The sequence below is a fragment of the Balaenoptera physalus genome (genome assembly GCF_965194825.1).
Source record: "Balaenoptera physalus genome assembly, chromosome: 1".
Lineage (NCBI taxonomy): Eukaryota > Metazoa > Chordata > Mammalia > Artiodactyla > Balaenopteridae > Balaenoptera > Balaenoptera physalus.
Window position 1 is genome coordinate 164,200,920 of NC_138882.1, and position 27,779 is coordinate 164,228,698.

The window sequence follows — 27,779 nt, forward strand, 5'->3', positions numbered from 1 at the left end:
GGTCCACATGCAACCCAACCATTGGCACCCAGGCGCTGTGAGTCTACTAATCTGAATACCAGCCCTGGGAGAAGAAGGGGGCTGACCTAGTGTGGGATCAGGGATTGAGAAAGTGTCACTGGAGCTGAGATCTGCCCCTGAAAATCTCTCCTGCTCATTCTGCTCTGGGGCGGGGGAATGGGGGAAGTGGAGAGGGTACAGGTTCCCTCTCTGCCTCCATCCCTTTGGACTGAGGCTAGTTGCTACTTCTGGGCTCACCCCTCTGCCTCTCCCTGACACCTCTCCATCAGCAAGCAAATTCCTCCTAAGGACTTGCCGGCCTCTGCAGTTGCCTGTGTTGCCCTCTCTCATTGACCTGCTCCTTCTTCAAACCTGCTTCTGCATCCTCCACAGACACTTCCAGATCCCTGGGGTACGGCCCCTGCCTCTGACTCCTTTATTCTTGCCAAGGCCTCTGTGACCTCATGTTTGCAGGTCTTCCTCTTAGAGTCCCTGGACTGGCCACCGAGCCCTTTACTCGGCACTCTCTGACCTCGGCCCGAGGTGCTCTATCCTTGTTCAATTTTCCTCCTCCTCCCAGAGTTTCTCTGGCTGTTTTTCTCAGGGTTCTATGCTAGGTTCTCCTCCTTCTTGCTCTGCACTAGCTCCTTGAGTTACCTCGTGTACCCCGTGGCTTCAGCTACCAGACCCCAAATCTCTACTCCAGCCCAGACATCTCCCCGGGCTCTCCTCCTGGGTGTCCCATGGGTCTCACAAACAGCATGGCCACATTGAGCTTACCTTCTCCTGTGTTTCCCATTGGTGCCTGTCACCTTCACCCACTCAGTCATCCAGACAGGAGCTCAGCATCAGGTGGATTTGTTCTGTATTCTTTCCCTCTAAACCAGTCCCTATTGCCTGGCCTATCGTAGGAGGCTTCTGATTGGTCTACCCCACTCTAAATGCACAATGCCACGGTTACCAGGAAGAATCTGGTGCCGGGACTTCCCTGGCAGTCCAGTGGGTAAGACTCCTCCCTCCCAATGCAGGAGGCCCAGGTTCGATCCCTGGTGGGAGAACTAGATCCTGCATGCTGCAACAAAGATCCCGCGTGCCGCAACTAAGACCTGATGCAGCCAAAAATAAATAAATAAATAAATAAATATTTTTTTAAAAACTGTATTTAAAAGAAAACAAAAGACTCTGGTGCCAACCTGTCTGGGTGGAGTCCCAGCTCTACCACTTACTAGCTGTGTGATCTCTGATAAGTTGCTTAACTTCCCTATGTCTCAGTAAAATGGGATTATAATAGATAATAATAGCAACTTCTGTTATAGGGTTGTTGTGAGGTTTAAATGAGTTAATACATGTCAAATAGTACAGTGCCTGGTACATGGTGCAGTAAGGGTGCAATAAGAATTTATTTTTATTGTTGTTATTATTATCATGTATTTATTTCACAACAATGTTAAATGCTTACTATGCGCTAGACACTTTACTAGGCACTGAAGGACATAATAATGAACAACACAAATGATTCCTACCCCCAAGAACTTCACAGTCAAGGTGGAAGCCTCTTCATAAAATCCCACAGAGGGGTGGTTTCCTGCTGCTTGGACCATGCCCTACTCACTTCCATTTTAAAACAAAATGAAAGGGCTTACCTGGTGGCGTAGTGGTTAAGAATCCGCTTGCCAATTCAGGGGACACGGGTTCGAGCCCTGGTCTGGGAAGATCCCACATGCCGCGGAGCAACTAAGCCCGTGCACCACAACTACTGAGCCTGCGCTCTAGAGCCCCTGAGCCACAACTACTGAGCCCGTGTGCCACAACTACTGAAGCCCGCGTGCCTAGAGCCCATGCTCTGCAACAAGAGAAGCCACCGCAATGAGAAGCCTGTACACTGCAATGAAGAGTAGCCCCGGCTCTCCACAACTAGAGAAAGCCCGCGCACAGCGACGAAGATGCAACACAGCCAAAAATAAATAAATAAGTTTATTATTTTTAATTCCCTTTCAATAAAGAAATAAATAAATAAAACAAAACAAAAGCAAAAGCAAACAAACCCAGACTCCCCATCTCCCTCCAGCTATTGTCCTAGCTTACTTTCCCATCACAGTCAAGCTTCTTAAATGAGTTTATTCTCAGCAAGTATTTATTGCACACCTATTGCATGCCAGGCACTGTGCTAGGTGCTGGAGAGTCAGCAGGGAAAAGGAGAAACCAGTGTCTACCCTCAATGAGTTTACCTTGTGGTGGAGGACACAGCTGATAAATATATCAACATATAATGTCAGTGAGATTAATAGATGCTATAAAGGATTGGGTTGGCCAAAAAGTTCCTTTGGTTTTAAAGTAAAAATAAAAGACATTTTTCATTTTCACCAAGAACTTTATTTAACAATGTATTCACCGTTTTGTTCCACTACCTTCTGCCATTTTTCAGGCAACTTCATGATTCCACCTTCCCAAAACGTTTTATCTTTTTGAGCAAAGAACTGTTCCAGGTGCCTTTTATAGTCTTCCAGGGAATCGAAATGTTTTCCATTAAGAGGATTTTGTAAAGACTGAAATAAATGGAAATCCAAAGGTGCAATGTCTGGTGAGTACAGCACATGAATCGGAACTTCCCAGCCCAGCTGTAACAGTTTTTGCCTGGTCATCAAAGAAACATGTGGTCTCGTGTTATCCTGATGGAAGATTCTGCGTTTTCTATTGACTAATTCCGAACGCTTTTCATCGAGTGCTGCTTTCAGTTGGTCTAATTGGGAGCAGTACTTGTTGGAATTAATCATTTGGTTTTCCAGAAGGAGCTCATAATAGAGGACTTCCCTTCCAATCCCACCATATACACAACATCACCTTCTTTGGATGAAGACCGGCCTTTGGTGTGGTTGGTGGTGGTTCATTTCGCTTGCTCCGCGATCTCTTCCGTTCCACATTATTGTACAGCATTCACTTGTCATCGCCTGTCACAATTTGTTTAATATTGGGGTATTTTCATTACGTTTCAGTAGAGAATCACAGGCGGAAATACGGTCAAGAAGGTTTTTTTCGCTTAACCTACATGGAACCCAAACATCAAAGCGATTAACATAATCGAACTGGTGCAAATGATTTTCAGCACTTGATTTGGATATTTTGAGTATGTCGGCTATCTCCCGCGTGGTATAACATTGATTGTTGTCAATTAATGTCTCGATTTGATCGCTATCAACTTCAACTGGTCTACCTGACTGTGGAGCATCGTCCACTGAGAAATCTCCAGCACGAAACTTCCCAAACCACTTTTGACATGTCCGATCAGTCACAGCACCTTCTCCATACACTGCACAAATCTTTTTTTACGTTTCAGTTGTGTTTTTACCTTTCTTGAAATAATAAAGCATAATATGCTAAAAATGTTGCTTTTTTTCTTCCATCTTCATAAAATGGCTACACAAAAATTCACCAATTTTGATAAGTTTTTTTCTTTAATGCACGCTGATATGACAGCTGTCACAAAAATACAATCTAACAAAATTGTTTCTAATGAAGTTAAAGACAACTAAGCGCCACTAGGGCCATCTGACGGAAAAAAACAACCGAACGAACTTTTTGGCCAAACCAAATAAGATGATGTGAAGCAGGGGACACAGAGTGAGCAGGAAATCGGTGGCTGTTTTAGACAGAGGGTCAGGAGAGTTCTCTCTAAGGATGTAACATTTGAGCCAAGACCTGAAGAGAGTGAGATAATTAATCTGAGACCATCAAGGAAAAGAGGCTTCCAGATAGATGGAACAATGCATTCGAAGTCCTGCAGCAGCTACAAGCAGGAAATTTTGGTGGAAGGGCAGGAAGGCTCTAGTGGCTGAGTGAGGAGAGCAGGGGCAGGGCCCAGGGCTTAGGGTGGCCATACATCCAGTAATGCCCTGGACTGTCCTGGCATAGTTAGTGTTGCCTCCTTTCACTCTCAGAGGTGCCCCAGGCTTAGATGATAAATTATAGAGTCACCCTATGTATAGGCCACGGTAAACAGTTGGCATTTTATTCTGAATGTGATGGGAAGTCTATGGTTGGTTTTCAGCAGGAAGTGATGTGATCTGACTGACATTTTAAATGATCATGACCAAGTACTTGAAACGCTCTCTGGCTCCTGTAACACCCACCCTTGGCTGTCCTCCACCTCCCGGCTGTTCCTTCTCAGTCTCCTCTGGCAGCTCTTTCTCCTCTACTCAACATCTAAATCTTGAGGTTTCTCTAGACCAGTGGTTCTCAACCGGGGGTGATTTCTCCCCCAGGGGACATTTGGTATTATCTAGAGACATTTTGAATTGTCACGACTGGGGCAGGTACTACTGGCGCGTAGTGAGTAGAGGCCAGGGATGCGGCTAAACATCCAACAATGCACAGAACAGCCCCACCGATAAAGAATTTTCCAACCCGACATGTCAAATGGGACTGAGGTCAAGACACCCCTGTACTAGATTAGCACTGTCGAATAGAAATAGAATGCGGAGGAGCATAAACAATTAATTTTAAAAAAACTAAAAAGAAAACAAGTGAAGTTAATTTTAATAACATGTTTTATTTAATCCAATATGTATAAAATATTATAATCTCAGGGCTTCCCTGGTGGAGCAGTGGTTAAGAATCCACCTGCCAATGTAGGGGACACGGGTTCAAGCCCTGGTCTGGGAAGATCCCACATGCCGCGGAGCAGCTGGGCCCGTGCACCACACCTACTGAGCCTGCACTCTAGAGCCTGCGAGCCACAACTACTGAGCCCGCGCGCCACAACTACTGAAGCCCGCACGCCTAGAGCCCGTGCTCCGCAACAAGAGAAGCCACTGCAGTGAGAAGCCCGCGCACTGCAACAAAGAGTAGCCCCCCCTCACAGCAACTAAAGAAAGCCTGCACGCAGCAACAAAGACCCAACACAGCCATAAATAAATAAATAAATAAATTTTTTAAAATATTATCTCAACATGTTATCAATATTAAAAATATAAATGAGAGCTCGTCCTTTCTCCCTCCCTCCCTTCCTTCCTCCCTTCCTTCCTCTCTATTTCTTTCTTTCTTGAATTTGGTGTGTATCTCACTTACTAACAAAGCAATTCAATACAGGCACATTTCAAGTGCTTAGTAGCCACATGTGTCTCGTGGCTATTGTATTGATGGCACAGCTCTAGGCTCAGTACTAGATACTATATCCTGATGTTTAAGAGCTATACAGGTAGTAAAGTCTAGTGGTTTGGCTCTGGAACCAAACTGCCTTGTTGAATTCCAGCCCTTCCATTTACCCTCTGTAGAGTTACTCCACCTCTCTGTGCCTTTTTTTCTCATTTACAAAGTGGGGATGATAATAATTTTACTACTTTATAGAGTTGTTGAGAATGAAGTGAGTTAATACTTACAAAACAGTTTCAGGTGTTATAATAAGTGCTTACCAAGCGTTAGCTATTTAGCTAGGCCCCATCCACACTTTCTTTCTGGGTAATCTACTCCTATAGCTTTAAGTGCCACATATTACCTAATGACTTCCAGATTTAAATATTCATCTTCGACGCCTCTTCTGAGCTCCTATTTATCTGTGCACTCCTTTTTTTGGGGGGAGCTTCATTGCTGCGCGCGGGCTTTCTCTAGTTGTGGCGAGTGGGGGCTGCTCTTCGTTGCAGTGCGCAGGCTTCTCATTGTGGTGGCTTCTCTTGTTGCAGAGCACGGGCTCTAGGTGTGCGGGCTTCAGTAGTTGTGGCTCGTGGGCTCTAGAGCACAGGCTCAGTAGTTGTGGCGCATGGGCTTAGTTGCTCCACGGCATGTGGGATCATCCCGGACCAGGGATTGAACCTGTGTCCCCTGCATTGGCAGGTGGATTCTCAACCACTGTGCCCCCAGGGAAGTCCCTGTGCACTCCATTTTGATGACCCGGGGCATCTCACATGAACATACCTACAACGGAGCTTGACCTTCCCCTGCAAATCTGCTCCACTGCCAGTCCCTGTGACCTCAGTCACATGCAGGGCAGATCTCTGGGCAACATGGCTGATTTCTGCTTTTCCAGGGAATGCAGAGTGCACGGACTGCACAACTTCTGTGTTGGTTGAGGTTTCCACTCCACTGGTACATGTCCATGGAAGTTATGTGAGTGCTGAGGGCATTTGGAAAAAGAGAGTCCATAGGTATGGCTGGGGTGAACACCAGGGCCTCCTGAGGAAGTCCAAGCTGCAGGTTCTGACTGCGCATGCCAGCTGTGTACCCGTGCATGTCTATACCTATGTGTCCGTATACTTGGCCACGTGGTAGTGTCTGTGGACATGTGTGGAAGGGGGCACGGGATTGTTCTGTCCCACCACCATAATCAAGTGTCCCCAAGCAGGTCTTACAGTGGGAGTGAAAGTGCAGTTATTCTCAGATGACTAACCCCACTCTCCCAAATGAGGAGATGGCTTCCTCTGTGTCCTGCGGGGTGAGTCAAAGGGAAAGACTTCGTCTCTGACCCACCACATGGAGACCACCTTCCCATTTCCTCCTCCAGCTCATTAGGCCACCTTCCAGGATGCCCCCATTCCATTTCCTTCTGAGCTTTGGGGGGTCTCTCTGAGGCACTGGCCCATGAGGATGGCAGGTGTATCTCAGAATCTTCCTTGAGTCTCCCTCCCTAGGGGCAGGGCAGTCGGAGCCCCTACCTAGTGAACAGTTTGGTCTGTTGTAGGGGGGAGGAGGGTACCAGGAAGGGAGGCTGGAGGGTGCCACCCACCCCCTTCAGAGGCCCTGCAACAGCTTCAGGAATGGGCCCTCTCCAGGCACTCTTGGCCTCCCAGGACAGCTCTGCCTCTGGTGAACTGGGAACTAATTCCCAGGGACACCCACGATCAAGACACGTCTTCGGGCACCTTGGCCAGAGCCGGTCCTGCGCAGGTGGTGCAGCCGCAACTTCGGCCATCCCTTTTGGGCATGGCCCCCTCACCCACATTCTACTTGCTCTGACCCCTTTGCGAGAAGCTGCTAGAGAATTCTGGCCGAGGATCAGGCCACAGCCACACCACCAACCTCCCCAAACCAATGTGTCTGCCGCCCCCAGAACCCCAGGAGGCAGGAGCCGGCGAGGGGACCTCTAAAGAGGCTGGGGCATAGCGGAGCAGCGCCTCCACAGGCCGACAGCGCCCCGGGGCGAACCTGGGACAGACGGGACCCCTTGGCTTCCCCGGGAGCCTCCAAAGGCACCTGCCCAAGGCCACCCAGCGCGCGGCGGTCGAGGGAGCGGAGCCGGACCTCCCAGCCGTCGGCGGGGCGACGACCGCCCAGGGCCTTCCCACGGCTCGGCCAGCGCGTCACGGAGGGGGCGAGGGGGCGCCCGGGGCTGCGACGCAGGAAAGGGCCCTGGGAAAGGGCGGTGGCTGCGCCCCCGGGGCGGGGCCGGGGCGGGGCCCGACTTCCCGGCTCGCCGCCCGCGCCGCCGGGCGGAGAGCCACGCAGCCCGCGCTCACGATGAAGCGGCCCCGGGAGCCGAGCGGCTCCGACAGCGAGTCCGACGGACCCATCGACGTGGGCCACGAGGGCGAGCTAAGGTAAGGCGGGCTGGGGGCGCGGTGCGCGCCGGGGCGAGCAGGCTGGGGAGCAAGCCGACGGGCCGGCGAGCGCGGGGCCAGTCCTGGAGCGACCGGGGTAGACGCAGGTGTGGCGCCACCGTTACGCGCACGAGCGCCCGGGATCCTGTGCGCTCTCGGCCGTTTAGGGCTCGAGATGCTGGTATGGAGGGAGAGTTCAGCTCGGGGTCTGAGTTCCGGTTGGAGATCTCTTTCTGTCCAAGTGAGGCTACTGGCGAGGACTTTTTTTTTTTTTTTAATTTATTTTTATTTTATTTATTTTCGGCTTGCGTTGGGTCTTTGTTGCTGCGCGGGGGCTACTCTTCGTTGCGGTGGGCGGACTTCTCATTGCGGTGGCTTCTCTTTGTTGTGGAGCATGGGTTTCTAGGCGCGCGGGCTTCAGTAGTTGTGACACGTGGGCTCAGTAGTTGTGGCGAACGGGCTTTGTTGCTCCGCAGCATGTGGGATCTTCCTGGACCAGGGCTCGAACCCCTGTCCCCTGAGTTGGCAGGTGGATTCTTAACCACTGGGCTACCAGGGAGGGCTTTTCCCTGAAGATCTTAGGAAACCCTCATGGACTGTTGGTATCACACCCCCTGGTCCTGAAGTAGAGTAGTCACTACTTTGCAGTGACTATGCAGAGTAACCATACTTTCTTAATTTTACCCTAGCCGGGGTGCACTTTTCATATAGTACACACACACACACACACACACACACACACACACACAAAGCTTCCAGGGGAAAAAAATCTTTGGAATTAAGGTTTTAATATTGAAGAAAATAATCGCTGACTTGCCCATGGTCCTTGCAAGGGCCTAGACTCTGATTCCAGTGCTCTTTCTACTGCACCAGTCTGCTGTCAATATCTTTCAAGTCTTGGTACGTTTTCTGACCCTGCTTCAAACCTATAGAACAAACTGAACTTGTATAAGTTCTGTTACATCCCAGTTCTGTGAACAATCTAAGCTTCAGTTTCTTCATCTGCAAAATGGGTATAAATAATAGAACTGACCTCATAGGATAATTAGGAAAATCAGATGAGATAACCTGTGTCAAGGGCTTCACACAGAGCCCAGCACGTAGCAAATGCTTAAGTAGTATCAAGCACCCAATATGTGATACTCAGAACCCTGAAAGAGCAGCAGGGACTGACTGGGAGTCTGCAGACTTGGGTCCCAGCCCCAAATCTGCCACCAAGTTACCATGTGACCTTGGGGCATTGCTTTCCCTTTGTGAGCCTGTTTCCTCATCAGTAAAATAAAGGAGAACAGGGAGTGGGAAAAGGAAGCCTATCTGGTCCCTCCTGGCTCATCCAAACCTGACTCTCTAGAATAGATTTGAAAGGGGGATTCAGTTCATTCTTAGGGATGTTTTTGAGGGTATTTCATACTTTCAGTGATCTCCAGTTTTCTGAGACCAGGGGATCCTGCCTCAGTCACAAGTCCCAGTAAAGTGCCACCAGCTTCCAATTCCTTCTAGCTTATAATAGGAGGTAATTTCCTGTCCATGAGGTTTTGGGGTATATAATAGCATTCCCTATGCAACTTAATAGCCTTTTAAAATTGTTTAGCAGAAACTGCTCTTTAGAGAATCAATTCTCTGAGTCTGTGCCTGCTAGGAGCAGGGGAAGGGCCCAGCACTATGGGGTGGGGGGTTGGCGGGGAGGTGTCTCAAGCTCAGTGTCATTGGGTCTTCATGAATCAGAGGCATGAAATTGGTGTCAGAGAGCTAGGCTGATTGGAGCTGCCTTCTGTCCTCCAAGAATTTGCAGCCTGGTCAGTGACCTGCCAGGTCACACAAAGTCCATGGACCGGATGGAAGATGGAAGGAGAGATAGACTGTGGGCTGTGAGGGCACCTGAGCAGGGAGAGGTCACTCACAACCAAAAGTGCAGGGAGAGCTTCCTGAAGGTGGTGGCATTTGGACTCTGGCATAAAGGATCAGTAGGCAGTTTTTTTCCTATACATTTTGTCCTTTCAACTAGAGCCCATTTTTTTAGACTGTCTAGATTCTTAGGCAAGCAGACCCCCCCCCCCCCGAGGAGAGAAGCAGTTGGACATCTGGCAGAGGCCGACTTATAGACCCCTCTTTGTAGCACTCACCAAAGGGCCCTCCCCCCAGCAGACATCAATGCTTCAATTCAGGGAGCGCTGAACGATGCCTGCTGTGGCCCAGACCCTGGGCTGGGCGTGGGGGGCCCAGATGTATCCTGCTCAGCCTCTGCCCTCAGGGAACTCTCAGAGAAGAAGAGCTTCATGGACAAAGAAGGCCAGATGAACATTGGCAAGGGCCAGGGGACTGGAGCAGCCAGCCTCCCCAGGGTCAGAGGCAGGGTGCAAATCCCCCCCACCCTGTAAGGGTAAAGAGTGGGTTGTGTTCCATTGCCACTGTGGGCATCTGCCTGGTGGCAGTGTCCTGCCCCATATATGGGAATCACCCTCAGAGCTCCTATCTGAACACAGCCCCCTGACACATGTGGGTCCAAACTGAGAATATTGTCTCCCCCCTCCCTCTGCAAAAATTGAATGAGCACCTGCCACGTCAGGCACTGGGTCAGGGTCTGTGGGTCACTTAAGGCACATGGTGGCCTTTGAAGTCTCGCCACCATGAACATGGACAAGTGACCACCCTTTTCTGAATTCTAATTTTCTCCTTTACGAAATGGGGATGCTAATACCTTACCTCATAGGGTGAGGCTTTGATGAGGTAATGGACTTAAGGCACACAGCTCCCTGCTTTGGCACAAGGCAACTTCCAATGAAAGCTGCTCTCTAAGGGGTCGCCGTTCAGTTGGAGGGTGCCATGTCCGTGAGGCAGCATGGTCTAATGAAAAGCCTGGACATCTGAAGACTGGACTTTGTGTCTCTGTCACTCCAGCTATCAAGTGATTATTTTTCCTAAGTGTGACATGGCCCAATAATATACTTAACTCATTGTATGATAAATGAGACAAGTGAACATGGAAGTGCTCTCTAGAACAAAAAGTACTGGCTATGAAATGTACATGGTGGGGTGATGACTGTATGGGGAGCACTGGATGAAAAGCCAGTAGACTTGGCTCCAGTTCTGGAATTTCCTCTAATTTGCTGTGTGGCCTGGAGCAGATCCCTTCCCCTCTCTGAGCTTCCTCATTTTACAGGTGGGCACAGTGCTCTCTGAGAGCCCTTCATTGGAGACATTGTGATTCTGCCTTTGGTTGATGGAAAATGAGTGGGGTCACCTGCAAGGGCTCCTCAAGGGAGTTCCCAAAAAGGAAGTGAGGGTGAGCGCTGAGGGTAGTCAGGTCTAGCAGCCAGACCACCTGGAAAGCTGCCCCGCCCCCAAGAGACCACCCCAGCATTCTGGCTAGGGACCCCTTGAGGCCCATGGAGCAGATCTTGGGGGTCAACATATCTTCTCTGGGTCCATGAAAATCTGCCTTATTTTCAGACTCTCAGACAAGAATCTCTCACACCCTCTCCCAATGTCAGGGCCAGATCACAGCCTGGAAAAGAGCTAGCTCTGGCTGAGCTCTTGGGAGCTTTAAGGCTAAGGGGACTGGAGGGCTATTCAGACAGACAGGAAATAGGAATTAGGAGGGAAAACAATGCTGAATTTGAAGCCAGAAGATGTGGATTCCCATGCTGGCTTTGCTCCTCAGCAGCTGCGTAGGCTGGGCAAGCTGCCTTACCTCCCCAGTGCTCAACATCCTCATCTGTAAAATGGGGCTTCCACTCAAAGGAGGGAAGTATATGTAGTGATGCCGAGAAAGCTGTGAAGTGAGGCTTGCCTGTGGGATGCAGGAGTGGGGGGAGAGGGAGAGCACTGCAGAGAACCAGGAGAGTGGAAAAAGGGGTGGCTGAGCTGCCACGCTCTGAAAGGGGTGTGTCAGCCTCCAACAGATGGTCCCTGAGGAGGGATCAGGCTGAGAGGCAGTGACGTGAGCAGTGGTAACCCAATACCCCAGGAGACACATTATCCAGGCTGCGGGGACAAAGGCCGTGTTTCTTAGTAGACCTTGGCTCTTGTGGCTTGTCCAGACTGAAGCTTTGTAAACAAGCTGCCCTACAGATCTCAGGATCTGGCCACCTGAGCCCTGGATCTAGCTTGCTGACCCATCCCTCCCACAAGCTTTCATAGGCCTCTTACATTCTTGTCCAGATGTTTGGATGGAGATATCCTTTTCCAGATGTAGCTAGATGAAGCCAGGGACATTGCAGTAGGTTTGACAAATGTTGGTCTGGTCTCCCGTGCAACCTTATCTCTTTAAGCAGTTGATGAAAATGATCCAACCTCTAATGCCAGGAGGGTCGTCACGTGGGCTGGGACCCTCCCAGTCAGCCACATATGCCCCCATTCCACAAAGGCCTCAGACATAGATTTTTTTTTTTAATATTTGTTTATTTATTTGGCTGCGTCAGGTCTTAGTTGAGGCACGTGGGATCTTGGTTGAGGCATGCGGGTTCTTTCGTTGCAGCACACGGGCTTCTCTTTAGCTGTGGCATGCGGGTTTTTCCCTCTCTAGTTGTGTGGTGCGGGCTCCAGGATGCGTGGGCTCTGTAGTTTGCGGCGCGTGGGCTCTCTCGTTGAGGCGCACAAGCTCAGTAGTTGTGGCGCGCAGGCTTAGTGGCCCCGAGGCATGTGGGATCTTAGTTCCCTGACCAGGGATCGAACCCACGTCCCCTGCATTGGAAGGCGGATTCTTTACCACTGCACCACCAGGGAAGTCCCAAGACATAGATTTTATGGTCTCACCTCTGTGTTCTCCGGTGATGCCAAAGATGAGGGCAGGAGGAGGAGCTCAACCACGAGCTCTGTCATGTCACTTGCTGAGTACTGGGTACAACTGTGAATGAGACAGATATGGTTCATGGCCTCATGGAACTTACAGACTTGATGGAGAGATAGACCTTAATCAAATAATCATATAAATATAAAGCAACAAATGGGCACAAATGCTATGAATGCAGGATGCTAGGATAGTGTAAAGGAGGGGGTATCAAGTGGGAGGGGCGATGTCAGAAAAGGCTCCCCTGGAAGTTGACATTTGAGTTGAGATCTGAAAGGTGGTAGAAGTTACTAGGCAAAGGGGCTGGGGCTTGGGGGTGGGGAGAGGGAGTGGACCAGAGAGTTCCGGGCTAGGGGAACAGTATGTGCCACCACAGGAAGGAGTTAGTGCATTCACAGGCTGGAGCGCACAGAGCAAAAGAGAATTGAGTCTAGGAGGTGACAGGGGCCAGCTGGGCTACCTGAAAGATGGTGGCCTTGATCCTAAAAGCATTGGGAAGGCCCTGTAAGAGAGTGACATGATCAGATTTGCATTTAGATGATCACTCTGCCCGCTTGTAGGAGGCAGCGGGTGTAATAGACTCCTGCAGTCTAGAAAGATGATGGAGGCTTGGTCCCGAGATCAGCAGTGGAGATAAGGGGGACGGGTGTGAGATGTATTTTAGACATGGAATGGGCAGGTTTTGATGGGGTAGGTGAGGACAGAGGAGGAATCAAAGATGGTGGCCGGGTGTCCACCTTGCAGAAGTGGGATATGGGTACCTTCGCTGAGATGAGAACCTAGGCAGAAGAGGAGAGGTGGAGGCAAGCTCTTGGGTTCCTGTTCAGATGTGTGGCATTTCGCGTTCTGAAATAGCAGGGGAGTCACCTTGTCTAAATTTATTTGTGGCTGTGATGTCTCCAATGGGAGCTGGGCTCTGGAGGGCTGGGGCCTGGCTGAGGGCATCCAGTCCAGCCCTCAGTCTGAGTGGGGCCTCTGGCGTGTTGGCCAAGTGAATGATCCTAAGTGCAACCCAGAGAATCTCCTTCATTCCAAGAGAGCCTCTGAAGCGGGAAAACATTAAGAGGGCGAGCAGTTGGGCTGAGGAGGATTTGGTCAGTCTGGGCAGGAAAAACCCCAGAGGGCTGAGCCTCCTCCCGGTGATGGGAACTCCTGGGTCGCCAGCAAACATACATCCTTCAGCCAAGCCCGGGGACCGGAGGCCTGACACGATGCAGGGCTGGAGCCTTCTGGGGAGGCTGGGGCCACGTCCCGAGAGTCCAGAGAGGGCCCTGTGACCCAGATGTCGCCTCCCCCTCGCCCCGGCCGCGCAGCGTGGGAGGAGGCGGCAGCTGCAGGCCGGGTGGAGGGCGGGCGACCGGCGGGCCCGGCCCGTGGGAAGCGGCGGCATCTGTTCTTTCCACGCTCGTTCCCAGCGGCTCCCTCTGAAACCTAACCCGCAGGCCCGGCCCCACCGCCGCCGCCCGTGCCCTCGCCCGCCCCGCCCGGGGGATCGGGTTGCAGGAGCCGGGCGGCCGGGCTGCGGTTCCCCCGACGGGCCGCGGCAGCGCAACGAGGGTGAGGGGCGAGGGGCAGGAGGCAAGGCCGAGAGGTCAGGTCCGGGCGAGAGCCAAGGCCCCCCACCCATGGCCCCAGCCTCTGGCGACTCTGGGGCAGGAAGCTCTGTGCAGGGGAGGACTTGGCCCGGGGAGAAATGAGCCCCCGGGGAGAAGGGGAGAGAAGGCGTCCCCACCCACGCCTGCCCTGTGCCTCTTCCCGGCCTGGGAGACCTCGGCCGCCTGGGAGGGGTCTGTGCCCGCCCACAGCCGGCCTCCGAGGTCAGCCCAGGCCAGGGAGATGGTCCTCTGAAAAATCAGCCTTTCTTTTCCTCTCCAGCCAGATGGCCCGGCCGCTGTCCACCCCCAGCCCTTCACAAATGCAAGCCAGGAAGAAACGCAGAGGGGTGAGTGCGTATCTCAGCAGAGCTGTCAGACAAATGTTTGCCCTGAGTTCCCAGGGGCCTGGCGCAGAGAACCCTGGTCAGAAACACCACCGGGAAGCGGCCCTGCCTGGGTTCAAGTCCCAGCTTTGCCAGTAGCTAGCTGGGTGACTTTGTGCAAGCCACTCAATCTCTGTGTGCCTCATTTTTTCATCTGTGTAACTGAAATAATGATGGTACCTACCTCAAAGGGTTGTTTTGAAGTGAATTAATGTAATGCACTCAGAACAGAACCTGACGCACAATTAGCCATTATCATTTATTCCAGCCTTCCCCTGCTTCTCTCTGAGCTCAGAACTTTCCTTCCCTCTTAGTGTGCTGAGGGGTAGGGAAGGGGGACGGAAGAAGGGGGAGCCCGTCCTTGCTCTTGGCCCTACTTTTCCCCCAGGATGCAGCTGTGCTTCTGCCCTGGGAGTCCAGAGACCGGAATCTGGCAGAGACCAGAATCTGGCAGAGACCAGCCCTGCCACTCACTAACCAAAAGACCTTAAGCAGCCACGTCCACCCAGCCCTCGTTCTCTTTATCGGTAAAATGGGTGTTGCAATTTCTGTCCTGCTATCAGTATTCCGCTACCAGTATTGTGAGATGAGAGTGAGCTTGTGGGAATGAAAGGCCTTCCCAGCTGGAGAGAGCAATGCCTGGGACTCCTCAGACCTCATGACCCAGCACCTCAAGGGGTCTCCCTGGCCCAGGAGGGCCTCCAGGACCTGCTCCAGTGCTGTGGCTGGTGTTCCTGTTCTAATTGGTTGGTGCCCTGCTGTATCAGTGGTTAAACGTTTTGAATACCACCCCTTAGATCAAGACAAGAGATCTGAGTTCTAGTCCCAACCTTGCACTTCCTTGCTGTGTGACCTTAAGCAAATCCTGCCCCTCTCTGAGCCTCGTTTTCCTCTTCCATAATGTAAGAATGGATTTATCTCCCTGACAGAAATATTGTGACGGAAGATATGAGCCAGTGCCCGTCAAGGTGTGTTGGAAACTGTGATGAAGTGCCTACTTGGTTTTTGTTTGTTTGTTTCATCATTGTTTTTTAGATCATAGAGAAACGGCGCCGGGACCGCATCAACAGCAGCCTTTCTGAACTGCGGCGCTTGGTCCCCACTGCCTTTGAGAAGCAGGTATGTGACGTTGCTGAATGTGCTAGAGGAGATGCTGTGCGGGTGGCAGATAAGGTTCACTTCTCACGGCATCTCTTATCGATTGGTGGCAGCTGCCTGAAGTGCTGTGATATCATTTACTGATATCTGTTGATGGCCAAGAATAAGGGGGATGGAAATTCATATTTACTGAGGTGTCTCAGGAGTTGTGGCTTTATGTCCATCATCCGGTTGCACTGAATGCTCAGAATGATCCTGAAGGGTAGGGATTATTATGCACGTTGCACAGGTAAGGAAACTGAAGCACAGAGAGGTGAAGTAACTTATACCAGATCACACAGCTAGTAAGTAGCAGAGCGGAACTGGACACAGACTGTGTGATCCTAAAGTGCCCTATCCCTCTGCACTACTGTGATCCTAAAGTGCCCTATCCCTCTGCACATTAGTAGAGCACTAATGCACTACTGACATTTCCAGAACTATCTGAAAGTAGAACAGGCTGCTTGGGGAGTGAAGTCTCTGTCATTGAACATGCTGGGGTGGAGGGACTCCAGTGGGGAGTCAGACAGTTGAATCAATCAGACAACCTCAAAGATTCTCACCGTGTGCGCCAAGGCACGGTCATAGGTCCTGTGTCTTCCTTTCTGCTGGGGAGAACAAGTCAGTCATTCCACAGACATTCACTAAAGCCTTCACAAGTCCAGCCATGAACTAGACCTGGTACCTACCTTCAAGGGACTCACATGGAGAGTCCGACCCTCAGGTTTCACCTGGGAGACCAGGTGATGCTGGAGGCTTCGGAAACACTCCTCAAGAGAGAGAATGGAGGAAGAGCAGATGCTTTGGAATAAGACAGTGAGCCCGATCTTGGTTGTGTGTGTGGCGAGTGTGAAGTTGGATTCCCGGTAAAGCTGGTCTAGGAGGCAGGGGAGGATGCAGGAGTGACATTCTGGTGATGGTGCCTGAAGCCATAGAGGTAGAGGGGACCCTCCGAGGAGAGCGCACAGAGCGAGAAAAATGTCAGCCATCACCCACTGGGAACACCACCATCTTAAGGGACAGTTAGAGCAAGAAAGCAGGGGAGGAGGGCTTTCAAGAAGGATGGTCAGCAGTGTGGTGGACAGGTGGGCTAAAATGAGAACTGAAGAGGATGGGTTAGATTTGGTGGGCTTGGCTAAAGTAGAAGCCCCATTGCAGGCAGTGGCGGAGTGGGAGGAGGAGGAGGAAACTGAGGTCGTGAGTGATGATGACGCCATGCGGGGGAGGTGGGCGACAGAGGTCAGCTGAAGGCCGCCACTCTTCTGTCTTCTGTACACACAGGGCTCCTCCAAGCTGGAGAAAGCCGAGGTCCTGCAGATGACGGTAGATCACTTGAAAATGCTCCACGCCACTGGCGGGACAGGTACTGATGCTTTACTTTCCTGGAACCATTCCTGCAGCCAATATTTGGGGGCTGGGCCCTGGGGATACTTTGGTGAGCAAAGTAGACGTGGTCCCTGCCCTCACGGAGCTCACAGTTCACAGAGGGGCTGAAGCAGATCCAGGTGGAACGTTCGCAAAGCTTGTCTTTCTTCTTCTTTTGGCATTGCCCTCTCCGCTTTTATTGTCTCCATGTGTCCTAGCCCTTTCATAAACTCCACTCCTTCCAGCCTTGAACTTTGGAGGAGCTCTTCTACAACAGATTACTGATCCCCCTGCCCCCAGGGCCTCGTTAAGCATCAGCCTGAATGAGCTCATTCTCACTGTGATCCCAGTGGGAGGGACACGCCTGAGGTTTTTAGCCACAGCGCTTCACTAGTGTGCCGACCCACTGGTCTAGGCTTCTGAGCTCTTGTGTCCTTGGCAGTGCTGGGAGGATATGTCACGCTCACCGCTGAAGATCAGTCGTGGGATTTTAGTAGGATGCGAATATTAACGCATTCTGTTATTTTGAGCTAGTCCACTACAAAAAAGTCACGGAACTGTGGCTTTTAAAAGACCTCTGGACAGATGGAAATTCTGTCTGCCTGAAGCCGCTCTGTGTGTTTTGGTAATTTCACAATTGGGAAACCTTGAAAGCTCCACTGACCTTGGCTCCAAAGACTTAAGTCTTGAAGCCTTAACTTGCTACCCCCTCAAGGGGATGGTTGCATGTTAAGCAGCCCAGCCTGGTGCCTCTCAAGCCTCGGCGGGCAGCAGTGTCGTGTAGGGGCAGACAGCGTCACGGGTCACAGCCCAGAGATCCCGAGGCAGTTAAGTCTGGATTGGAGTTTAGGAATCTGCCAGTTTAGCAAACACACCCGATGACCCTGCTGCAGGTGGTCACTTGGAGAACTCGTGCCAAAGGAATGCACAGCCAACAGTGTGAACTGTCTCTAATCAACCAATGGGGGAGGTATTTCAAGCTACATTTATATTTATCCAATTAAAAGAAAACTAGTGACTAATATTTGGGCAGCATTTTATAGTTTTCCAAATGCTTTCTCTAATGTTATCTCATTTGATTCTCACAAGAACCTCGAGGGTGGGTGCTGTTATCCTCACTGTTTTCTGGCTAAGGGCTGATGGGAAGACAGAGAATTGGCTTAGAGCGCTGGCTTTGTATTTGAACACTGAGTTTACTACTTACTAGCTTTAGGACCTTGGACAAATGATTTAAGCTCTTTATTCCTCAGTTTCCTTATCTCTAAAATGGGAATAATGATAGGTTTTTTAAAAATATAAATTTATTTATTTATGGCTACGTTGGGTCTTTGTTGCTGCGCGCGGGCTTTCTCTAGTTGCGGAGAGCAGGGGCTGCTCTTCGTTGCGGTGCGCGGGCTTCTCGTTGCGGTGGCTTCTCTTGTTGTGGAGCACGGGCTCTAGGCGTGAGGGCTTCAGTAGTTGTGGCACGCAGGCTCAGTAGTTGTGGCTCGCAGGCTCTAGAGCGCAGGCTCAGTAGTTGTGGTGCACGGGCTTAGTTGCTCTGTGTCATGTGGGATCTTCCTGGACCAGGGCCTGAACCCGTGTCCCCTGCATTGGCAGGAGGATTCTTAACCACTGCCCCATAATGGTTATAATGATAGGTTTTTATGAGGTTTAAATTAGCTAATGCAAATTAAGTGCTTAGGAAGAACTCAGCAAATGTTAGTGAAAAAAGAACAGTGAACAGAGAAAGGTGATGGGATTTGCTCAAAGTTGCACAACTAAGTAGACAGCAGAGCCAGGTCTCACCGCCTAGGAGGCCTGGCTCCAAACATCATCTCCTGCCAAGCTGTTCCTCTGTAGGGACCTCAGCCGTGAACCAGGGACCCGATATTTGCTACCATGGTCATGAAGCCAGTGCTCACTGGGGCTGTTCTGTCTTTACCCAGAAGGTGGTCGAGAGACGGGCAAGTGTGGAGAAGCTGTGAGAATGTGAATACTTCTGCAGGCGGTCCCCCTGGTCATCCCACACTGAAGTCAAGCCAAAGCCAGGGTCCCTGGCCCGAGGGCAGCAGCTGAGGACCAGAGTGGGGTCCTGCTTTCTAGACTGCCCTTTGGGCTGGGGAACAAACTCGAATGCTTATGGGGGCCAAACCAGTCATATAAATGATAGCTAACTTTTCATTTGTTAAGCATTTCTGTGCACCATTTCATTTCGCCCTCCCATCTGTACATGGTAGGGCCTGTTATATACCCACTTCACAGCTAAGGAAATCAAGGCATGGAGAGATTGAGACTTGTCCATAGTCAGGGCGCTAGTTAAGTCCATGGTCAAGCAGCTGGCCCCCAAAGACCTCATGCTTCATTGCTACCCTATGCTCTCCTCTCCAAGGAGTCTCCCAGCTCTGATGGCTGCTGCCGCCACCTCCCAGCATCTGCCCCCATCAGCAGGCAGGGTTGTTCTACACCTCCATGTGCACACATCTGGCAAGTGTCTATTTAAATGAAGTTATCTGGGCCGCAGATTTCCTTCTTTGGGTTCATCATGAATGGTGATGAAAATAACACTTTACATTTTATAATGCTTCATAGTTTAGTGAACTCATTTGGTCCGCACAGTCCACCCCCTCTACCCCAGTAGGGATGATTATTCCCACTTTAAGATGGTGAGACTGGGGCTCAGAGAGGTGAGGTGACATGCCCAAGGTCACCCAGGGAGAGAGTGGGGAAAGCAGGTCCAGAACTCAGACAGTCTGACCCCAGGCTCAGTGCTTGTCTCCTGCCTGGCATGCCCTCATCGTGCCTCACTTTGCAGGATTCTTTGATGCTCGAGCCCTGGCAGTCGACTTCCGGAGCATCGGTTTTCGGGAGTGCCTTACCGAGGTCATCAGGTACCTGGGGGTCCTGGAAGGGCCCAGCAGCCGTGCAGACCCGGTGCGGATTCGCCTTCTCTCCCACCTCAACAGCTATGCAGCCGAGATGGAACCTTCACCCACGCCCGCTGGCCCCCTGGCCTTTCCTGCCTGGCCCTGGTCCTTCTTCCATAGCTGTCCAGGGCTATCTGCCCCGAGCAGCCAGCTTGCCATCCTAGGAAGAGTGCCCGGCCCCATCCTCCCCAGCACCTCCTCTCTGGCTTACCCCATCCCGGCCTTCAGAACCACTCCCCTGCGCAGAGCCACTGGCACCATCCTGCCAGCCCGGAGGAATTTGCTGCCCAGTCGAGGGGCATCTTCTACCCGGAGGGCCCGCCCCCTGGAGAGGCCAGCTGCACCCCTGCCCCCCAGTGGCAGGGCTGCCAGGAGCAGCCACATGGCACCCCTCCTGCGATCTTCTTCCCCCGCCCCTCCTGGCATTGTGGGGTCTCCTGCTTATGTGGCTGTTCCTGGGTCTTCCCAGGGGGCAGCTGGGAGGCCAGCAGGAGCTGTGCTCTGCCACTCCTGGGTCTCTGAAATCACTGAAGTTGGGGCTTTCTGAGCTGGCTTTGCCCCCAGGAATGAGGAGAGTTCTTTTTCCAGGAGCTCTAAAAATGGCGTTGCCTATTCTGCTCTGCTTCCTGGACTGGTTCATATATGAAGGTGTCTTCTTCACCCAGCAGAGGCCCCCTTCTCCTTTGGCCCCTCTCCCCTCCTCACTGCTTGTCCCAGCTTCTCCTGGGGCTATTCTGATCTCAGAAGCTTGGTCTCATTTTTTCCCTGGAGAGATGAGTCTCAGGAGAGCCCCCCAAGAGCTGTACCCAGACCCCTCTCCTGCTCCAGGACACATGGGCAGTAGGCATTAATCTCAGGTTGGGGAACAACGCTTTAACCTAAAAGGCACAATGACCTAAGGCACGCTGCTCCCCTAGAGATCAGACCCCAGCCAAGAGCAGTGACTTCCTGGCTGTAGCCTTCCCAGGCCCCCAGGGGCCAGAACATAGTGTCTGTCTCACTTCCTGAGACAGTAACCACACAGGGGCCGCAAAGAGGTCTCCTGGGAACCCTGTCTGCCCCAGCCCACCTGTCTCCCGCCCACTGCAATGAACCCAGAACAGACCTGCTGTCCGCCACGGCCAAGGCTGGGGACTGGGAGCCCAGCAGGGCCCGTTCCTGCCCTCTTGTCAGCTGCTGACACCTACCCTCCAGCTGACCAGCAGCTCCCTGCACACAGCTGGGAGGTCTCCGGGCTCCGTGACAGGGTGTACTCACCACCAGGCCTCGGACGGCGTCCCCAGACAGGAGCCAGGCTTGAGCCACAGAGAACCCAGCTCTCTGCCTACCACACGGCCAGCGTCCTCCAGGCCTGTGGTCCCGTCAGATGCACAGTGCGGAGGCCATGTTCCCACGTGATGGCGCCCCGAGAGGAATCCTCTTGGGATTCAGCACCAGACGTTTGTGCTGCCTGTTTTGCATCCGACTCACGGGGCCCAGACTGCTGGGACCGCCAAGGGCTGTCAGGCTGGACGAAAATAACTGCGAGGAGGGGCGAGGGGAAGGACAGTCAGAGGCAGCTCGGCCCTTCAAGGTCACACAGTGGGTCGAGGGCCTGAGATCCTGTTCACCCGGGATTCCACGTGGCTGGCTCTGCTCAAAGGCCATGCATGGCGTTACCCAGCTTCAGCCCAGGCCACTTTCCCTCTAACAGAGGGAACAAATGGCCCAGAGACCTTTCCCAGTGGAACAGCAGGAACTGGACAAGACAGGGGCAGACCAGAAGCGACACACAGCCGGCCCAGTGCTGCCACATGGTTGTTAGAATGCAGAAACACTTCTGTGCTCATTGACAGACCTGCTTCCCTGAGTGTTCCCACCACATGGCTTTTCTCCCAGGACGCCGTGCTGGTTAATGCCCGGCCGACCCAAGGCCGTGGGGCCCTCCAGCTGGCAAGTCGTTGGTGCTTATTCTGCACTGGTTATTAAATGCTTCTGAGGTCACCCCTGGAAGAGTCTCCCACTCCCATCCTTTAATGGAACTACCCTCCCCAGAGGCTGCATTGAGGAGACTCCACGAGCTCAAAAAGTAGAGTCTGCAAACGCCCTGGGGAAAAAGGGCCCTTTCAGAGAAGTGGGTAGGAGGGCAGAGATCATTTAAATGACCCAGAAAGCTCTTTTGAGAAGGCAAATTCCTCAAGGACGGATAAAGAACTAAAGTAATTCTTTTACTCCTCAGTGTGAGGTAGTTGGATCAGATATTGCTCTCCTCCTGGACCCATCTGTGTGTACAGCAGTGAGGAGGTGTCATTTCAGTGCGTGGGTCACCGGCCAGGAGTGCTCCTGAGGCAAACAGAGATAGAGGGAAATAGCGAGGGAGGGAAGGCAGTCAGCAGGCTCCCAGGAGTTGGGAGGGGGGGCAGAGGGAGGTGGCAGAAGGCAAAGACCAACTTCACCTTTTTCACAAGGGGCGGGAAGAACGGCGCTCCCCACCCGCCCCCCTCCTCCCCTGCACTCTCCCCTCCCCCTCCTCCCCTGCACTCTCTCCTTCCCCCTCCTCCCCTGCACTCTCACCCTCCCCCTCCTCCCCTGCACCCTCCCCCTCCTCCCCTGCACCCTCCCCCTCCCCCTCCTCCCCTGCACCCTCCCCCTCCCCTCCTCCCCTGCACCCTCCCCTCCCCCTCCTCCCCTGCACTCTCCTCCTCCCCCTCCTCCCCTGCACTCTCCTCCTCCCTGGCCGCTGCAGGTGGTGGCTCACTGCTCCCAAGATACCAGTCAGTGCTCCAGTCCTGCAGTTTGACCACTTCCTAGCCCAAGAATCCAACATTTACTCATGGCGGGATGGTGGGAAACACACTTTCATGTTTCAAATGCCCAACTCCAAAAGAACCAGTTGACACCGTTGAATGAGGTGGAAATGGCCCAGAACTTTGAGCATCTTAGTTGCTCTTAGGTTCATTCTCCCTGAGAGATTGTGCGGGGAAAGGTGACTGTGTGTATTGGTTTCTGTGGTTGAGAACTCATATCTTTGTTTATACTCCCAAGCCTTTCTGGTGCCCCCGACTCCCACCCCGTCACTGGGGTTGTCGCAGACATTCAATAAAGTTTTTTTTCTTTAGCTCTTCTGGAAACCTCTGCAAGGTTCTACTTCTTAAATATCTCTGGAGTCCATCTACTTCTCTCTGATCCCATAGCCTTCACCCTGGTCTGGCCACATCACTTCTCCCCATATCACTGCCCTCCAAAAGGTCGCTTTGCTTCCTTCCTGCTTTGCCAATCAGTTCTCAACGCAACCAGAGAGAGCTTTAAACACGCAAACCATATCATATCAACTCTGGTTTAAAATCCTTACCCTATTACCCTATTATTCTAAGGATAAAATCCAAGCTCTTCCTCATCTGGTCCCAAACTCACTTCCAGCTTTTTTCTTGCCAATCCCAATCTTGTTCTTTCTTGCCAATCCCAATCTTGTTCCCTGTGCTTCTGCCACCCTGGCCTTCCTTCATTTCTTCCACATTCCAACCTCATTCCCACCTCCAGGACTTTGCACATGCTGTGCCCTTTGCCCAGAATGCTCTTCCTCTACCCTTTGCAGGCTGAGCTCTTCATACCCTCAGGCCTTGGCATAAATGCCACCTCCTCAGAGAGGCCTTCCCTGACTACTGGGCTTGAATCTATCTCAACGTCCTCTATCTTTTTGTTGTTGTTCACGTTTGGAAATTACCATTGCACATCCATTTGTGTATTTACTTGTTGGTTGCTCCCCCACCAGCACGTAAGCTCCGTGAGGCCAGGGACCATGCCTGGTTTGCACTCCACCCTGTATCCAGTGCCAACCACGGTACCTGGCTCAGCGTCAGGGTTCAATAAATATTTGTTGAATAAATGAACTGGGGGAGGTGAGGAATCTTCTAGACTCATGTTGTTGGATGGTACACGCTCCTCTAGGGGTGAATCTCCTGCTGGCCAACTTTAGGGGGGTGGCTGGAGAGCAAAGTGAGAGCCAGGGCCAGGGGACTGGAAGTTCTGGCAAATGGTGAAGGGACTCTGGCCAAAGAAAAGCACGAGCGTGCTTGCTCTGGAGTGCATGCTGACAGCTGAGAACGGGCGGGCCGTCCCTGCCAGAAGGTCTTGTTCTCCACTCTTGGCCCAGCTCTCTCCCATGCATTTGGCTTGCAACAAACCCAGGCAACCTTTGCAGAGGTCTGCTCCGTGCCAGGCCAGGCATGGCAGAGACAGAGGTGATGAGAACTCTGTCCCCCTGAGGGGATGCACCCTCTGTCTAAGTGACAGTTGGGTGGGATGAGAGTGGAGAGAGAGGTCTGTTGAGAAGGCTGAGGGGTATCAGCCTCTGCCTAGGGGGGGTCATGGAGGAAGAGAGTGCTGGAAGGAAGCCTTCCTGGAGGAGGACAAAGGGAGGCATTCTAACCGCGGGGGGAACGTCGTCGAGGGCAGCTCTGGAAGTTGGCCTGAGGTGAGCACTGGCCTTCAGTGGCAGAGCGAAAGGCAGGCTAGTCTGGGCACTGAAGCCAGACTTCCTGGGTTGAGGTCCCAACTCTATTCACTGATCAGGGCTGAGGCCTTGGGAGAGTTACTTAACACCCCTGAACCTCAACCTTATCATCTTTAGAACAGGGATGATGCCATAATAGCTACTGTTAACTGAGCAGTAGCTACATACCAGACACTGTGCTAAATGCTTTTCTTAGAATGTCCCCATTTTACAATAAGGAAACTAGGCCGAGACATATTCTCCTAAAGTTAGGTGACGAGTGAATGGGATAGCACATATAAAACCCTTGGTACAATGCCTGGGTCAAGTGAAACACTCAGTCCATTTTAGCCATTAGTGTCATGAATGGAAAGAGGCTGGATCCAAATTGTGAGTGCCATGCAGAGTTTAGACTTCAGCCTGTAGGCAGTGAGAGCCATGGAAAGTGTTGCCAGGTGAATGCCAAGGTTAGACCTTGTTTAAGAAACTCCTGTTTGGGGTGGTGTGGACGACTGGGAGGAGCAGTATTCAGACTCAGTGCCACCTATTCATTGGAAACCTCTAGATGCTTTTGCAACATATCAGTGTCCAGGCCCTAGAGGTGATGATTTAACTCACCTGCAGTGGGGCTCAGGCACCCCATAAGGAGGTGTGAAGAATCAGGATCTCTTTCCTAGTCAAGGTGAATTTCAGTTCCATTAGTGAACTGGACTCCAGCTTATGAGCCTGAAGAGGCTGCTGCTTTCTGAGAAGTGAAGCAGAACTTAATTTCCACAAGGGCATCTCTGTCCTCCAGCCCCATCCTAGTCTTGGGCCTATAGTAGATACTTAAGAAACTTTATGTGTTGAAAGCTTTAGGGACTTGTACAGTTGGCCCTCTGTGTTTGTGGCTTCCGTATCCACAGATTGAACCAACCACGGATCAAAAAAAATTTTTTTTAATTCCAGTAACTTCCAAAAAGCAAAACTTGAATTTTCCCCAGCCAGCAACTATTTACATAGCACTTACATTGTATTAGGTATTACAAGTAATCTAGAGATGATTTAAAGCACACAGAAGGATGCAGGAAGGTTATATGCGACTATTACACCATTTTATATAAGGGACTTGAGCATCTATAGATTTTGGTATCTACGGGAGGTCCTGGAACCGATCCCCATGGTTATTGAGGGATGACTGTAATTCATTCAAGAGTCACTGAATATCTTATGACTTCGTGGAAAACTCAAGACATTAGCTTCCTTCCCTCCTTCCTGGGGAAAGAGGGCAGGAAAAATCAGGTCTGGATATCACCCGATCTCATTAATAGCAGCAAACATTTTCAAGCCCTTGACCTACATTATCTCATATAATCATATGAGATGATATATATTTCATATAATGGTAGGTTCTGTTATCCCCATTTTACAGAAGAAGAAATTGATACTCAATTTGTTGGTGAAAGCGCCCAAAGTTCGTAACGCTAGTGAATGTCCTAGCCAAAATTAAAACCTAGGTCTCTCTGATTCCATCTTAACCAATACAGTACACGGCTTCCTTCCCCAGCTGCCTCTTGTAATACAAACCCGAAGCCATTCAGTGACAGGTCATACAGGGCTGGTGGACTGGACCCTCATGTTAGCCTGGGAAGCCTTCACCTTGGCCATGTTCTTCTCCCCTGTGCTAGTCAGAGTAAAGATCAGCTGCTGTAACGAAAGGGCCCAACAATAACTCAGTGGGTGAAAGAAAATAGAATTTTATTTATCTCTCATCTAACTGCCTGGTGTACACTCCAGGTCAGCCAGAAGCTCTAATCAATGCAGACATTCCAGATTCCTTCCATCATGATTCCCTGCCATTCCCTAGAACATTGTCCCTGCGCCGTTAAGCTAGGTCTCCATGGATTCAAGCCAGCAGGAAGGGAAAGAGGACTTGGTGGAGACATGGCCACAGACTTAAAGCCTAGGCCCCGAAGTAGCACATATATGTCCAGTCCATCCACATTCCCCTGGTGAGATCTTTGATGAATGGCCACATCAAACTGCAGAAGAGGCTAGGAAATGCATTTCTGCCCTGTTCTCTGAAATGAGTGTGAATGGGTATTGGTAGATAGTCTCTATCACTTGCCTCCCAGCCTTGGAGGTTGAGAGGAATGTGGGAATCAGAGTCATCAGTAGCTACCACCCGGCTTGTGTGTGTGTGTGTGTGTGTGTGTGTGTGTGTGTGTGTGTGTGTGTGTGTGTGTGTGTGTACATGATCTGGAGGGCAATTTATTTTGAGTTGGAGGAACCAGGTATAGGGGCTCCACCTACCACTCTCTGATGCTACAGGGGTAGGTTGGATACTCCTGAATGGAGTTGTATCTACTGGACCCAGCTCCCTGGAGAATTCCCCCGGGGAACACAGTGTAAGAAAAGAGGGTTTGTTGCTCTAGGATGGCCAGTGAGTCCCAAGCTGACTGATGGTCAGCATTACCTGGAGGGACTGTGTACCACATGGGGCCCAGAGGGCCTTTCCCCATCTGGCTCCCACCTGGGGAGGCACTGACAGATGCTCACACCTTCCCTGACCCAGACGGCTGTCACGCTTTCTTGTCTTCCCAGCTGCCAGGGACACAACCAGCCCAGGAGCTCTGGGCCTCACAGGGCTGTGGGTTCTGTTTGTCAAAGTTGAGCCTCTCATGAATAGGGCTGCTGAGATGCCCTTGTTAGTTACTTGACAGTGGCAGGTGAAAAGGGGCCAGGTGTTAGGTCTTCAAAGACAGACACCCAGGCTCCCTGGACTCTTTTTCTTTGCTTCACCTAGGAGTGAAAAGAAGTAAGACTGTCATTCAGGCCATCAGTGTCAGAAAGCTGGCTGGCTGACCAATGCTGCCCAGAGGCCAAGGGCCATTTAAATTCAGGTTTGGCTCAGGCCTTTGGGCAAAATCTGAATTCCATTGCTCTGTTCAAGGAAGTCCAGTGTGGCAACACCCCATCCCGGGCACCCCAGATGTTCTGTTGGAGCCTCTGACAATTAACAAACCAGTCGTTGCCTACAACTCCAGCAACCCTGAAAGGAACCAGTCAACAAGCACGAGAAGTGATGGTGCTTTACATCGTACAGCAACATAACATTTCAAAGTGCTTTCACATGCATCACCTCGCTTACAGCTCTCAACAGTTTGGTCAAGGGAGTCAAGGGCAGGAATTATTATCTCCATTATGCAGATGAGAAACTGAATCTCGTTTCAGGTAAAATGATCTGCCCCAGATCAGAATAATAGTAAATGGCAAAGCTTGTTTGGACAGTAGTGGAAAGTCACAGATTGTAAGCAGGCACAGAGAAGTAATATAACATTATCCAATCACTACTAAGCATGCACTATATGCAGGCCCTGTACCACGTGCTTTACATGCAGAGTGTGGGTTTATCTGTGTAACTGCATGGTTTAGATTTTGGTTCTATCATTATCTCCATTTTACAGGTGAGGAAACAGCCTCAGAGAAATTAAGTAACTCGCCCAAGGTAACACAGCTATTAAGCGGCATAGCTCTTAACTGCCAAGTTCTACAGCCTACCAAGCGCTGTATCTTCTGTGTCACACCTTCCAGACATCAGATGGGGTATCCAGGCCTCTACCACACC

At 51.4% G+C, this 27,779-nt stretch overlaps 1 protein-coding gene and 1 long non-coding RNA gene across 5 annotated transcripts; one reads left to right on the top strand and one right to left on the bottom strand.

Annotated features, from left to right (window-relative positions):
- The first annotated feature begins 7,371 nt into the window (after positions 1-7,371).
- HEYL (hes related family bHLH transcription factor with YRPW motif like) lies at positions 7,372-20,960 on the top strand. 3 transcript variants are annotated; one of them, XM_082446820.1, is made up of 5 exons: positions 7,372-7,526; positions 14,191-14,257; positions 15,329-15,412; positions 16,712-16,793; positions 19,590-20,960. In XM_082446820.1, the coding sequence occupies exons 1-5, from the start codon at positions 7,447-7,449 to the stop codon at positions 20,246-20,248; spliced, it is 972 nt and encodes a 323-aa protein (XP_082302946.1). In that variant the 5' UTR covers positions 7,372-7,446; the 3' UTR covers positions 20,249-20,960. The 3 variants fall into 3 exon arrangements, with proteins under 3 accessions (XP_082302946.1, XP_082302947.1, XP_082302945.1); XM_082446821.1 differs by lacking the exon at positions 7,372-7,526 and adding an exon at positions 12,405-13,911; XM_082446819.1 differs by lacking the exon at positions 7,372-7,526 and having other exon boundaries at positions 13,938-14,257.
- On the bottom strand, positions 10,602-26,364 carry LOC309653986. 2 transcript variants are annotated; one of them, XR_014259696.1, is made up of 4 exons: positions 22,276-26,364; positions 20,959-22,201; positions 12,282-12,372; positions 10,602-12,209 (listed from the first exon to the last, which is right to left on the bottom strand). It is a non-coding gene; the product is annotated as an uncharacterized lncRNA (long non-coding RNA). The 2 variants fall into 2 exon arrangements; XR_014259697.1 differs by lacking the exon at positions 22,276-26,364 and adding an exon at positions 22,255-22,269.
- Positions 26,365-27,779: the final 1,415 nt, after the last annotated feature.

What these genes read in the sequence shown, in the direction of transcription:
- HEYL (XM_082446819.1), top strand. Translation starts at nt 14,009, where the DNA reads ATGAGCCCCCGGGGAGAAGGGGAGAGAAGGCGTCCCCACCCACGCCTG. An exon ending in CCAGGAAGAAACGCAGAGGG is followed by an intron (nt 14,258 to 15,328) that starts GTGAGTGCGTAT and finishes ATTGTTTTTTAG; the next exon opens with ATCATAGAGAAACGGCGCCG. An exon ending in CCACTGCCTTTGAGAAGCAG is followed by an intron (nt 15,413 to 16,711) that starts GTATGTGACGTT and finishes CTGTACACACAG; the next exon opens with GGCTCCTCCAAGCTGGAGAA.